The 14,944-nt window shown below is 38.1% G+C and overlaps 1 protein-coding gene across 4 annotated transcripts in view; it reads right to left on the bottom strand.

Moving 5' to 3' along the window:
- The window catches only part of Crk (Crk proto-oncogene, adaptor protein), a 173,239-nt gene that overhangs the window by 76,558 nt on the left and 81,737 nt on the right, over nt 1-14,944 (bottom strand). For all 4 annotated transcript variants that reach the window (XM_067141793.2, XM_067141791.2, XM_067141792.2 and 1 more), the window contains one exon: nt 11,063-11,191. In XM_067141793.2, the coding sequence (XP_066997894.1) occupies nt 11,063-11,191 (129 nt within the window). The remainder of the gene's footprint in view (nt 1-11,062; nt 11,192-14,944) is intronic.

The raw sequence follows: 14,944 nt of genomic DNA, 5'->3' as shown, positions 1-14,944 counted from the left end.
GAAATACAGAACTTCTTTAACTGATAATTTCTTCCACCTTGCACCAGGGAGCACAACCATAGTTTTTAGTAGTGCCATCTGTAGAAGAATGTCCGAACTTCTTGATGAATGTTAAACAAAACAAGTAGAAATTCACTCAGATTAGGACAATGCACAATAACAAAATTACTCGATATTTAGGTGGCGACATCTTCTGATTAAAGTTCCAAGTTGGTGTAGTTTCAGTTTCACTGTTTCACCAATAGAGGAGTTCATTTAGGCGCTAGCTTTGAATGCGCGGCGTTGAGGTGTACCTCCCGGTACAATAATCTTGGAGTCAGTTCAGATTTTCCGTCAGAATTTCTACTGGTGTTATTAATGGATGTTACTTACCTTAGTTAATGAAATTCATCAGTATTTAACATTGACCACGTGTTGAGATCGCAATAAATTAATGGAACATTAAGTTAATTTTATTATGAAATAATAAGCGAGATAGCTGCCTACTAATTTTGTGTAAATCCTCATTCAAATCTCAGGATACTTTCATTTAAAGAAATATTTTAATTTTTGAAGACAGGGAAGGCCTAACCTTTTGTTAATTTTTATTCCAGAACATTACCGTAAAGCTGGAGGACGAGGATTATGTTTGACTGGTTGTTAATTGCTACAGGAAGACCAGACATTACGAAAGATCATTGTATTTAATTCCAGCACGGATATTTTTTTGTTCATTGATGCTTATGTCAATAAATGTAAGTGTTGTTTTTAATTTTTTTTTTTTGCTTGGTTGTCACCCCTTTTCCCCTTAAATGCCTCTAAGAACGGAAAGCCAGGAATGAACGGTCCACCCCGGGATCTCTCGCTCACTGGCTGGGCTTAGCTCAGCAATAATGGGGGCAGTACGGACATTGTACTGCCTACTTCACTCGTAGGTATTCACCGACACGATTTTAATTGGCATGGATAACAATAACGAAATCCGGTATGTTTGGTGGGACACTGTCAATCGCAGTTTTGAAAGACTGAACATAATTATAATGGCAGTGCAATATTTCTTGCAAAGACCTTGCGAAGGAATTATCAGAGCTTGCTGAGTAATGTTATATTGAGTTGAAGCCTGTGTTTCAGGATCTGCAATGAAATAAATCTGTAGGAATTTGTGACCATTAGAGGCAGGATACAATTGGCCAAATGGTGTATTTGTCCTTGTAACTTAAATGTCAAGGATAAAGCCATGTTCGATTACTTGAGTACTAAAAAATGAGGTCATTTGAAATGCATTATTATAATGATGTGCTTGATAAATGTTTCAATGCTTAGACTGTCACCTGTAAAAAGCAAATACAATGGTTTGGGATGGGGGAAAATTCCTGCTAGTTTAACTTTTCACTGCAAGCAACATGTACCTTTTGATTCGTTTTTCCTTTATACCTGAACAATATTGGCAGACAACAGACATTGTACCAAAAGAAAGTGAAGCATCATTTTTATCATTTATGGATGAATCATAATCCATAGTGGAATACTCTTATCGGATCACAAAACAGAGAATATTTCTTCCCTCTCAGACTAACATGTCTGGTTCTGTCAGCATATTGACTTTTATCTCTCTGAAAATTATATCTGTTCCGGTCAGCTGAGAGATGGCTATTTCACTCATCAGCCAATTCTGCATTTCTCTCTGAATTATGCCTACTTTGATCTAAAGACAAGATGAATATTACGATCAACAGATGACTCTCTTTGTGAAGCTATTCTTTCTCTGCCATGACCATGTTCACAAATGGGATGTTAAAAAAGCCGAGGTGGATAAAATTAACAGCGAAACTCCCAACACATCCACTCTTCTCACAAGTCTCAACTCGAATGTTAGCTGTTACTACGCAATGGAGTATGGCGATATTGACTTAAACTGGCGATGGCCTTGGTGAGAGGCTCACTCTGAAGCTGGTCGTGTAAATTTCCATATTCAAACAGCTCTCTTAGTATGCACCTAGGGGCTAAGGGCAATTTCCCTGCAAGGTTGCGACTTCCTACCTCAAAGGATTCTGAACATTTATTTTAAACAGTTGTTTCAGACTAGAGATCGAGTGAAAAATTCAAAACTATAATAGCTCCTAGAGAATAGATGAATATTACATACTGTAAAGGACATTTTATTCTACATTGATCATATGAGGTGAAAAACAATTTTGATAAGGATTAATTGATTAATTTTAACATTTTTTTAAAAATGTAACATTTCCTTTTCTTACTGAAAAAAAAAAAAAAATTGCTTATAGTAAGAGTATATATTAACCCCTTAACTGGGTACTAAGTTCTCCACATGTGTAACCTGCCCTGAGTACTTTTCCCCCCCACTTTGTGATATTTAATTATTTCCTTCATAAATGTGTACACAATTAGTTTAATCTAATACGATAGTAGTTATTATTCTTCAATAATAGGATACTAACATTATGTACATTATTTACATTGTTATGAATCCAAATGGGTTACTACCATTATTTACATTGTTCTGAATCGAGATGATTATAGATTTTGTAGATTATCTGTGTGCCATAGGCGGAAACAAGGTGTTTCACACAAAGCCTTTTCACCAGTATGATGTTTCCTTCCTCTTCCCTTGGGACAAACACACAACACACCTTCGAAGAGGCTTTTTCCTTGACGCTGTGCTGGGAATATCTTCCGGCAAGCAGCGGCTGTGGAGACGAGATGGCCTTGGTGATTTAGAAGCTCGACCCATTGTTGGTTGCACCACCCCTCCAGACGATGATAATATCTCACCAAGTGCCAATTGGAAATAGAGTCTCTGAAGTTTGGCATAGAATCTCAAGGATAATTTAATAAAACCACCTATTCAATACTTTCCATTGTCCACATGCAGTTGGAAAGAGTTCCATTCTAACGGATGTAAAGCCTGAGCTAACGCTAAATGAACTTTATATAACTGCAGATTTAAAAGAGACTTATTTTTATATGATGCTTTAATTTCATTTCTTAACCAAATGTTGTTGACTTTGTTTTGAACTCTACTCAAACTTTGGTTAGTTAAGTTTTTTCGCTGTGTAGGCTTCAAAAACTTTGGGATCAATTTTAGTTCTAGACACTGTTTTAAAAAGGCAATGTCTTTTGTTAGTTTACAAATCTTGACCTTAAGGTTGAAGTACCTATTTAAACCGTATTTTGCCTGGTTGGCTACCAAATTACAAGTAACAACTCTCATTATTGTTCCGTATTGAAGATGACTTTAGGCATAGAATCTCAAGGATAATTTAATAATTTATTGAATAGGTGGTTATATTAAATTCACTAAATATTCGATCTATCAAACTTGGAAACCCGTGTCAATGATCGAAATGAAACAGTTTTAAAAATCAGATATAAGGCTTTCTTCAGGCATTACCTGAAAAAAGCCTTATATCTGATTTTTGACATGCTCTATTGGTGGAAAAATATAAAATTCCCTCCATGGGAACTTAGAATTTCCTTTATGAAACAGTTTATCGGTCTGATGTTAGTTAGCGGAATTATACAGAAGTCGGATCTAAAAATGTACTAGACCAAAAAACCCCGTGTTTTCAACGCCTTTATTTTCCAAGACAATGTCCAGAAACAGATTCGAAAGTATCATGATATTTTTACATTTTAGCAACAGCAGTAACCATGTAAACAGAGCAGACAGGCTCTATAAAATAAGGTCAACATTAGAAAAACTTTCTGATCAGTTTTCAGTGGTTTACAATCCCAACCAAAAGATCGCTTTAGATCAGAGCATGCTTGCTTGGAGAAGCTAGTTACGTTTTTGAGTTTACAATCCATCTAAAATATCTAAGTATGGCATTATGGTCAGGATGGTGTGTGAATCAAAAACTGGGTATATTTGCAATTTTCTTATTTATGATGCAAGTCGAATGGCCTTAAATAGTACTGTCCTCGAACTTCTCAGTCCATATTTAGGCCTAGCGTATTCTGTTTACATGGATAATTATTACAATAGTGTTGCTCTTGCAGAAACCCTACGTGAACAGAATACTACCATTTGTGGGACAATCAGGCAAAACAGGGGAGTAACAAAGGACCTTGAGGACCAACAAAAATTCTTGAAAAGATGGGAAATGACATTCAAACGTGATGGGGAAATTCTTCTTGTCTCTTGGATGGACAAGAAAATAATCACAATGATTTGATCCATGCATTCCGGTGAAATGGTTGAAGTCACTTCAAAGTTCGGCAGAAAAACAATGAAGCCAGTATCCACTGCAGATTACAATCACATTCATGGAACATACACAGCTGACCAATACCTCGCTCTATATCCCTTCATGAGAAAAACTTGTAAACGGCCGAAAAAGGTTTTCTTCTATCTACTACAGCGCACCCTCTTCAATTCTTTCCGTCTCTTCCAGAAGTACAATACCCAGACAAAAATTACCTATCTACAGTTATTACAGACAGTTTCCAGATACTATCTTGAAGGTCATAATCCTCCTACCACTGTCCCAGTCTCAGCCCCGACCCACGTCAGAACAGCCTCTCCAGTTCTCTCCGACCCGTCATCACTAGCATCCACCCCACCGCATTCCATTCACCAGCCCCCCACCACTAAGAGCACCAGCTGAAGATCCCCCATCATGTCTGGATGAAAAAATGAACGAACCTGTTCTGCTCAAGCTTCCATCACTGAAAACTGACCCTTACCTGAAAAGAAGATGTAGAGTTTGTCGCAAGAAGGAAAAAGTATGTGACATAAGGTGGTACTGCAGGAAGTCAGCGTCCCTCCACACCCTGGAGCATGTGACACCAGATATCACACCTTAAAATCATACTATGATTCTTTCCCCAGGTATGTTCTAATTTTCAAATTATTTCAAAGCATAATATAGGAGTAGTAAACATTTTTGATCCACAGTGCAGAAGGCAGGACTGGCAGGCAAGGACATTTAAAAATGGCTGTGCTGGAGGTTTAAATGCCCTGGCTACTTCCTGGTAGTCAAAGTGTTAATAAACATACTGTGGATAATGTTTGTAAGAGAAAAGGACAACCCTGAAGAAATGAGGAAACTTGTGCATTCCCGCAGAACATTATCTTTGTCCCCAATCAACATCCACCGCACCCTCCGTTCCCATCCCTTCCTTTCATTAAAGCACAGTGGCAGGCAGTGGCTTATGCTCTGGCATAGCACATAGGGCAAATTCATCAATTTGAATTGAATGCCCAGAAGTAACACAGTAACATAATTTTCTTGAAACATTCCAGTGACTGAAAAGAAAGGCTATTTCAATATTACCGCATGATGAACATCATTTCTTTTATTTTAAGTCTAAAAGAGTGCTGGAGGGGTGGAATTTTGTCAACCTCTTCGGGGGCACACCTGATAAATTCTCGGGCGGAACACACTTGCCCACAACATAACTGCCGAGAAATTCTCGTTTAGCTACACAGTCCATTTTGTGATTGCATGGTATTTTCTCAGGTATCATAATCTCAATGGAAATATTTTTACCAGCGATCTCAACAGATGCCAGAAGGACTTCAAGGTGCATTCATGAAATCATTGGCCTAAAATATGCCTCATCTCTCCTTTACGTACAATTTCTGACTAGCTGTTGTGGTGAACAGAAATGGCAAGCGCGAAACGGAAGAGATGTTAGCCTAAAGACAAAATACAGGGCTGTAGCAAATATTAATCTGTAGGGGGTGACAAGATTTCTAATAGTAGTGATAATGATCCAAATGATTCTTTGCACGATGACCTAGTTTGTATTTCTAGTGACAGTGAAGAAGATATTATGCTGGAAACAGTGGTGAAAAGGCGATGTACAGCATATAATGTGTGGAAGAAAGTGCAAGCCTGGAAATACTGTAAGATCTAATGTAGGTTTCCATTAACAGGATAAGTTTTGAATTATTACCAAACGCGATGCGTTTGACTGTTTCAGTCTATTTCTAATGGATGATGCTGAAGTTTAGAATTGACCGAAAACAATTATGCTGAAACATCAGTTGAAAACCTTGTAAATGAATCTCCGCATACAAGGGCACAGTTTAGGGAAATAAACCATCTCTTGTGAAATTTATCAGTTAATTGCGTATCGTGTTCATGAGAATAAATCAAAAGCTGGAGACAAAAATGAATTGGTCACAAGATAATATTTTCAAAACAAAAAAAGTGTAGTAAGTCCTATTGTAAAAAAAAAAAAAAACATTTTTTAAAGTAAGTTTTTAATAACCATTGAAGATTATATATATATATATATATATATATATATATATACAGTAGAGTCTCATTAATCCGAACTAATTGGGACTGGAGCCTGTTCGGATTACGAAATTTTCGAATTAACCGGAAAATATTTTCTAATAAAAATGCTATTGCTTTTACGTCCCGCTAACTACTTTTACGGTTTCCGGAGACGCATAGGTGCCGGGATTTTCTCCTACAGGAGTTCTTTTATGTGCCAGTCAATCTACGTACGCGAGGCTGACGTATTTGCGCACCTTCAGATACCTTACACGTAACTAATCTCATTATTAGACCCGTATTGAAGTATGCTATGATATACTAACAATTTGTTGGTTATTTTGATCCACCTTTTCAATACAAATTACAGTTTGTGTTGCTAAGTTGTAATGTTACAACACTAATTTACCGGGACATGTTTCGCTTTTATTCACAAGCATCATCAGCCTATACAATTGCCTCAAGGTTTGTCATATTTGGATTGTTGTTACAAATTTCATTACATTGAATGTAAATCTAATTTCAGTGATAACAATATTTAAAACACAAGAATAATATACACATTAAAAATTATGACAATATGATTTGCAATGTTAAAATGGAGTAACTCTTAATTCTAAAACACATTGACGTCCAAAACACAGTTTTTACAATTTGAAAATCTGGCTAAAAATTGTTTGCAATGTTAAAATAAAATTGATTCAACTATAATTTGGCATTAAAATTTGAGTCATAAATATAAATATTGGATGTTAATATATAGGAGCCATAGTTTCTGAAGTGCGTTGGTTTCTAGAATACAGTAACATTTCAGTATTGAGAATTTTAGTTAAGAATTGTGCTCTCTAAATAATGTTATTTAAAAAGACTGTAATTTTGCATTATGCGTGATTAGTCATGATGATAATCTAGAATTGAAGTCTTGGGTTCGTTGGAAAATGACTTCTAGATTTGATGAGGCTTGCTGCTGCAGTTTGGCAATTTGATCAGAGGAAGTATTGACATATTTAATTCTTGTTTGTAGTGACCAGACTCTCCGTTGGAAGTTGATTGTTTTGATGTAAGTTATGGTTAAAATGGGCTTCAATCCAAATTTTGAGTATCTGATTATGTTTCTTTCGATTTATAGAATGGAAGAAGCATCCCTTTGTCTGCTGCTACAGAATCTTGTGGACCTTATTGCGTTACTGTGACAACAGACAATAGTCAGTCTTTTTAAATAACATTATTTAGAGAGCACAATTCTTAACTAAAATTCTCAATACTGAAATGTTACTGTATTCTAGAAACCAACGCACTTCAGAAACTATGGCTCCTATATATTAACATCCAATATTTATATTTATGACTCAAATTTTAATGCCAAATTATAGTTGAATCAATTTTAACATTGCAAACAATTTTTAGCCAAATTTTCAAATTGTAAAAACGGTGTTTTGGACGTCAATGTGTTTTAGAATTAAGAGTTACTCCATTTTAACATTGCAAATCATATTGTCATAATTTTTAATGTGTATATTATTCTTGTGTTTTAAATATTGTTATCACTGAAATTAGATTTACATTCAATGTAATGAAATTTGTAACAACAATCCAAATATGACAAACCTTGAGGCAATTGTATAGGCTGATGATGCTTGTGAATAAAAGCGAAACATGTCCCGGTAAATTAGTGTTGTAACATTACAACTTAGCAACACAAACTGTAATTTGTATTGAAAAGGTTGATCAAAATAACCAACAAATTGTTAGTATACCTTCAGATACCACCGGACTGAGCCAGGATCGAACATGCCAAGTTGGAGTCAGGCCAGCGCCTCAACCGCCTGCGGAAAATAGTTTCTACAATACAGTACAGTACATACTGTAATCTGAAATGTCCATTCTTTAGCAGTTACATTAACAAAATACAAAATTACAGTAGAGTATTTAACAACCCGTAGATGAGGAAACGACAGTGAAAATGACATTAGCGAGTGGATGAAAGCTGACTGTCATCAATTACAAACAAACCAAGGAATTGTAGCTATGGTGGAGAAAGAATCTGGAGTTGATGAGGAACAGAGTGATGACGAAGAAGACCACAATGAACAACTAGTGTCACATTCAGATGCAGCGGCCGCCTTAGAACTTGCCGTACGCTATGTCGAGCAACACTCCGCTGCTACGCCCACTGATGTGATGTTTATGAGATGCTGGTTTAACACTGCATCTTCGAGTAGGATCCAATCACTACGGCAAAAGAAACTAACAGACTTTGCAAAGATGAACGGTGACTGATGGTTTATGGTGTGTAATTATGTTTACATTAAGTTATTCTAGTAAAATATGACTAGTAAAATGCAAAGAAATCTTCATTCTATACTATGTTCTTTCATTTCAATAAGGAGAATTTTAAGAAAAAAATTGAATACTTCAGTTTGGATTAACCGGACTTTCGGATTAACGGGACTCTAGTGTATATCAAGCACGTTGCTGCATAGTTTGGGTCACATTACTGACAGCTTGCATTAGGGAGATAGTGGGTTCGAATACCGCTCTCAGCAGCCCTGAAGATGGTTCTCCGTGGTTTCCCATTTTCACACCAGGCAAATGGTGGTGCTGTACCTTAATTAAGGTCAGGGTTGCTTCCTTCCCAGTCCTAGCCCTTTCCTCTCCCATTGTTGCCATAAGATCTGTGTGTTGATGTGATGTAAAACAAATATTATTAAAAAATTTACAAAAAGATAATTTGAATGTGTTAACATCATTTCCCCTCAATATCTGCCACTAATTCCGTGCTTCGTACAAACATACAATCTCCTATGAAAAAACCACACCTTTGTGGCACATGATCTCTGTGAGAACCTGCCACTGGACGGGTTAAAAGGCATTTTTTAACATACTAGTAGTCATGCTCCAGCACAGGTCTCTTCACTATAAAGCACTCCAAAATGCCAACCAAATGTGCAGGGAATTTATTCCACAATCTACAGCGCAGTAGGCAAGAAATTAATTTACTGCAATACTCAGCTGGTTATCCAAACATTATTTATAATGGTATCATACCCTAAAGCCCCTTTGTTCTGAGAGGAAGCCATGTCTACAAAGCTTATTCATGCAAAACTTTTCAAGACCTAGAGCAAACTAAAATTTAAAAATACCCTAATTTCCCAGTCAAAAAACATGCAAATCATAGAATGTCTATGGCTTTCACATAAGCAATGACTTTATTGTGGATACAGTTACAGAGAATCCTGTGTACTTCCTTGTCCTACTTCTAAAAAGCCATTTATAAACTGATATACAAGCATGAACAGAGACTACGATGGGGTACCCAAAAAATAAAGGAATTATTTTTAAAAGCTATATATTTTCCTATATATTTTTTTTTACAAAACAACCTTATGCCTTTCAAAATACTTTCCCTTACAACTAATACATTTGTCCTACCGGTGCTTCCACTGTTCAAAACATTTTTTGCAGTCATCTTTAGAAATGGCTGACAGCTCCTCCCTCGTTTTTTCTTGACCTCTTCTATGTTGCTAAATCGGTGTCCTTTCATGCGAGGATATAAGTAAAAGTCGCACGGAGCCAGGTCAGGCGAGTAAGGTGCGTGGGGCAGCAGAACCATGCCATTTGTAGACAAAAACTAAGAGAGATGGCTGTGTGTGCACTTCCAAATAAAGGACTGATAGACGATCTGACCCTGGGGGAACAAACTCTGAATGAATTACGCCCTTGGCATTAAAAAAAAAAAGAAAAAAAGAAAAGAAAAGCAAATCACCATTGTTTTGATGTTTAATTTGACATTTTTTTTTTGGGACAGAGTGATAATGCCATCCTCCACTGGCTTGACTGTTGCTTTGTTTCTGGGTCGTAACCATAGCACCATGACTCATCACCAGTAATGACCTTTGACAGAAAATGTGGATCAGTTTTAAGCTGTTGTTTCAACACAAGACATGTTTCAACTCAATGTTCTTTTTGATTGTCAGTCAGAACCTGAGGAAAAACCTTGGCAGCAACGATTTTCATTCCCAAATCTTCCATTAAAATTCACTGAACCAAGCTCCAAAATAACCCACTAATCTCTGACAGTTGATCAATTGTCTGTCGACGGTCCGCGAAAACATGCTCTCGAATTTTTTCAACATTTTCGACGATTCGGGCAGTTGATGGGCGTCTAGAACGAGGTTTGTCATCAATCGACATGTTATCACTCTTAAACCGAGCAAGCCATTTGTACACTTGAGTTTTCCCATAGCGTCACCCTTGTAAGCTGTTTTCAACATTAAAACAGTTTCAGCAGCATTTTTACCCAGTAGAAAACAAAATTTAACAACTGCGCGTTGTTCACTTAAATCTGCCATCCTAAAAAACGAAACAAGAACAAAACAGCGCTAATAAAAAAATCACTGCAGATGAACAGGACAACACAGGTGGCACTGAACTGGCAATGAGTTGCGCTATACACGCCTAGCTCAGAACTGCATACTACACAAGCTTCGCCCATGGCAATGTTAATCTGGTTATTTTTGGGTACCCCTTCGTATAATTTTTCTGTATCCTTTCTAAACACCTTCATGAGCTGAGGTATTATTCCGAATCATTAAAAAAAAAAAAATATTGTGGTGAGTTTGTGTCGCATACGATTATGAAAGCAAGTATGATATTAAAATATTTTTCTGAAGCAAGTGCGCGAATTGTGTTCTACCTATAACTAGGTTTAGCAATTGAAATACACATTTTACAATTCCGCTAGAAGACCTATTTCTTGTAGTTTCTAGAAATGCGGATGTGGAAAATTAAGGTCGATTTTTAAAATATATCGATACACAATATTTACATACCCTCTGAACGTATGGCACAGGTATAGAGCCGGTCTGGCCTAGACTATTACGTGCTGTCCACCACTGATCTTCATCCTTTGAGACCACTGTCAAAACCTCACCTTTCTTAAATGGTAAATCATCTTGGTCCTGTAAACAAGAGTTAAATAATGTAGAATAAAAATATACATTTCATGTATGGGAGTTTGTGATTAGCACACCTCATAGGAAAAAAGAGACAGGACAAGGAGAGGAGGGGTACAGATATTTAATACAATGCACCACTACACACTATGGCAAAATGATAAGCAAGTTTCAGTTTCTTATGCCGGAAATTCTCCAATACATTTGATATTAAAACTGTCCGCAGCCCTGAAGATGGTTTTCCGTGGTTTCCAATTTTCACACCAGGCAAATGCTGGGGCTGTACCTTAATGAAGGCCACTTCTGCTTCCTTGCCCCTCCTAGCCCTTTCCTATCCCATCGTCACCTATCTGTGTCGGTGCGACGTAAAGCCACTAGCAAAAAAAAATCTATATTGTGCATTCATAATGCAACAATGCAGTTCTAGGATGTTGCATATTGTATTGGCCAATTTTATCATTGAAGTGGAACATGAGGAATTTGCTCTTGTATCAGAAGATGTAAATCACTCCCCACTCTGTTTATCCTTACCTCCAGTAAAAGGGTACTCATTACCAAAAGAATATAAATTGAGAACACTATGATTTCAAGAAAAGTGCAATTTTTACTACAGTATTATCAGTTAAGAGATACTGATTGGAACCCTTTGTGTACGTATCAGGATGTGGATCAGGCCGTAGATTTCCTTTACTATTCAATATACAGATAATTTTGTGTGGCTATCTCTAGCCGGGTGCAGGCCTTGTAAGGCAGACCCTCCGATGAGGGTGAACGGCATCGGCCATGTGTATTATTGTGGTGGAGGATAGTGTTATGTGTGGTGTGTGAGTTGCAGGGATGTTGGGGACAGCACAAACACCCAGCCCCCGGGCCACTGGAATTAACCAATGAAGGTTAAAATTCCTGAACCGGCCCGAAATCGAACCCGGGATCCTCTGAACCGAAGGCCAGTACGTTGACCATTCAGCCAACGAGTCAATATACAGATTATTCAATAATTGCATAACTAAGGATATGTCATTATAAAGTAAAAATTTCCAGTTTGGTTTAATGATGGCATTATCCGATATTCAAAAAGAAAAGCAAGTGTGCCAGAAAGTGAAAGTTCTCCAGGCATTATTAGGATCAATACAGGCAGCTCAGATCTGAATTGAAAGTAAAAATCAATTCTGCGTATGGAAGTTTACATTCATAAATTAGAAGATGCTTTAAGATGTTATATAACTTATTTCTGGAAGCACATTAAAAGTAAGTGGGCCAGGCTGAGTAGCTCAGGAAGTAGAGCGCTGGCATTCTGAGCCCAACTTAGCAGGTTCAATCCTGGATACCTCGAGCCAGTAGATTTACTGGCACGTAAAAGGACACTTGCGGGACAAAATTCCAGCACTTCAATGTCTCCAAGAACCGCACAAGTAGTTAGTGGGACGTAAAATCACTAACCTACTTTTGTGTTAATTTACTGGCTAGTCAATTAACTTCCATTTTTAATCTTTCTATTTGCACTTCATCCTTTTCTGAAAAACTATAAATAGCTAAAGTTCTTAAGACAGGAAGTTTTGTAATGGTACCTAATTATTGTCCTGTGTGCATAATCAACACCATAGGTAAGATATTGTTACGTGTCAGAACCATGGTAGCTCCTTTAGGTATTTCTGGGAAGGGGCTGGTGACTCAGATGACCTGGAATATCCCCGCCGGCCTGTGGGGTGGGGCCGGCCTTCCCGTGTACTGTTCTCAGCAGCCGGCTTACCTGTGAGTTTCTTTGAGATTTAACGTGAATGTTCTACTTCCAGCGACATCGTGAAATTTCTCTATCAAATTATAAGCAGGAGGAATAGATGAAATTAGACCTGAAAAGGTGAAGTGTAGTGGGAAGACAGGGATGAAATGGCTTCATAGAGTAGTAAAATTAGCACGGAGTGTTGGTAAGGTACCTTCAGATTGGACAAAAGCAGTAATTGCACCTATCAATAAGCAAGGGAACAGGAAGGACTGCAACAACTATCAAGGTATCTCATTGATTAGTGTACCAGGCAAGGTATTCACTGGCGTCTTGGAAGGGAGGGTGCAATCAGTAGTTGAGAGGAAGTTGGATGAAAACCAGTATGGTTTCAGACCACAGAGAGGCTGTCAGGATCAGATTTTCAGTATGCGCCAGGTAACTGAAAAATGCTATGAGAGGAATAGGCAGTTGTGTTTATGTTTCGTACATCTAGAGAAAGCATATGACAGGGTACCGAGGGAAAATATGTTCGCTATACTGGGGGACTACGGTATTAAAGGTATATGATTAAAATCAATCAAAGGCATTTATGTTGACAATTGGGCTTCAGTGAGAATTGATGGTAGAATGAGTTCTTGGTTCAGGGTACTTACAGGGGTTAGACAAGGCTGTAATCTTTCACCTTTACTGTTCGTAGTTTACATGGATCATCTGCTGAAGGGTATAAAATGGCAGAGAGGGATTCAGTTAGGTGGAAATGTAGTAAGCAGTCTGGCCTTTGCTGACTACTTGGTCTTAATGGCAGATTGTGCCGAAAGCCTGCAGTCTAATATCTTGGAACTTGAAAATGGGTGCAATGAGTATGGTATGAAAGTTAGCCTCTCGAAGACTAAATTGATGTCAGTAGGTAAGAAATTCAACAGAATTGAATGTCAGGTTGGTGATACAAAGCTAGAACAGGTCGATAATTTCAAGTATTTAGGTTGTGTGTTCTCCCAGGATGGTAATATAGTAAGCGAGATTGAATCAAGGTGTCGTAAAGCTAATGCAGTGAGCTCGCAGTTGCGATCAACAGTATTCTGTAAGAAGGAAGTCAGCTCCCAGCTACATTGGTCTGTTTTCAGACCAACTTTGCTTTACAGGAGCGAAAGCTGGGTGGACTCAGGATATCTTATTCATAAGTTAGAAGTAACAGACATGAAAGTAGCAAGAATGATTGCTGGTACAAGCAGGTGGGAAAAATGGCAGGATGGTACTCGGATTGAGGAGATGAAGGCAAATTTAGGAATGAACTCGATGGATGAAGCTGTATCCATAAACCGGCTTCGGTGGTGGGGTCATGTGAGGCGAATGGAGGAGGATAGTTTACCTATGAGAATAATGGACTCTGTTATGGAGGGTAAGAGCAGTAGAGGTAGACCAAGATGACGATGGTTAGATTCGGTTTCTAATGATTTAAAGATAAGAGGTATAGAACTAAATGAGGCCACAACACTAGTTGCAAATCGAGGATTGTGGCGACGTTTAGTAAATTCACAGAGGCTTGCAGATTGAATGCTGAAAGGCATAACAGTCTATAATGATAATGTATGTATGTATGTATGTATGTATTTATTACACAAGCTATAAAAAAGGAGACGAGCCCCGGAGAGTCAGTCAGAGTTGGACTCCGTGTGGGAGTCGGTGTTAGAGTGAGTGACAGTTGGGCTCCGAGGTGGAGCCAGTGTGACAGTGAGCTGGGGTTTGGTGGCTGGGCTGAGGGCGACAGAGGTGTCTGCGGACGCTAGTGTATCACCGAGATCTGAACCAAGAGCTGTTGTTGTGGTGTCGGAGCGTCCAGCGAGTAGCTTCATGGGAGACGGCGTACGGGACAGAAGACTGTGTACTGCCTTAGAGTACTCTGTGTGTGTAGTTCTGTGGATTGAGGACAGCCGTGAATCAGTGATTGAAGCAGTTATCGTGAGTGTGAGGATAATTAGACGTGGATAAATATTTGCTGTTGTATCGTCCTGCTGTTGGATACTGTTGAGCTGTTG

This window comes from Anabrus simplex, chromosome 2 (assembly GCF_040414725.1).
Source record: "Anabrus simplex isolate iqAnaSimp1 chromosome 2, ASM4041472v1, whole genome shotgun sequence".
In the NCBI taxonomy this organism is placed as follows: Eukaryota; Metazoa; Arthropoda; class Insecta; order Orthoptera; family Tettigoniidae; genus Anabrus; species Anabrus simplex.
The sequence above is the reverse complement of the archived record's forward strand: the minus strand, read 5'-3'. Positions and strand labels throughout refer to the sequence as shown.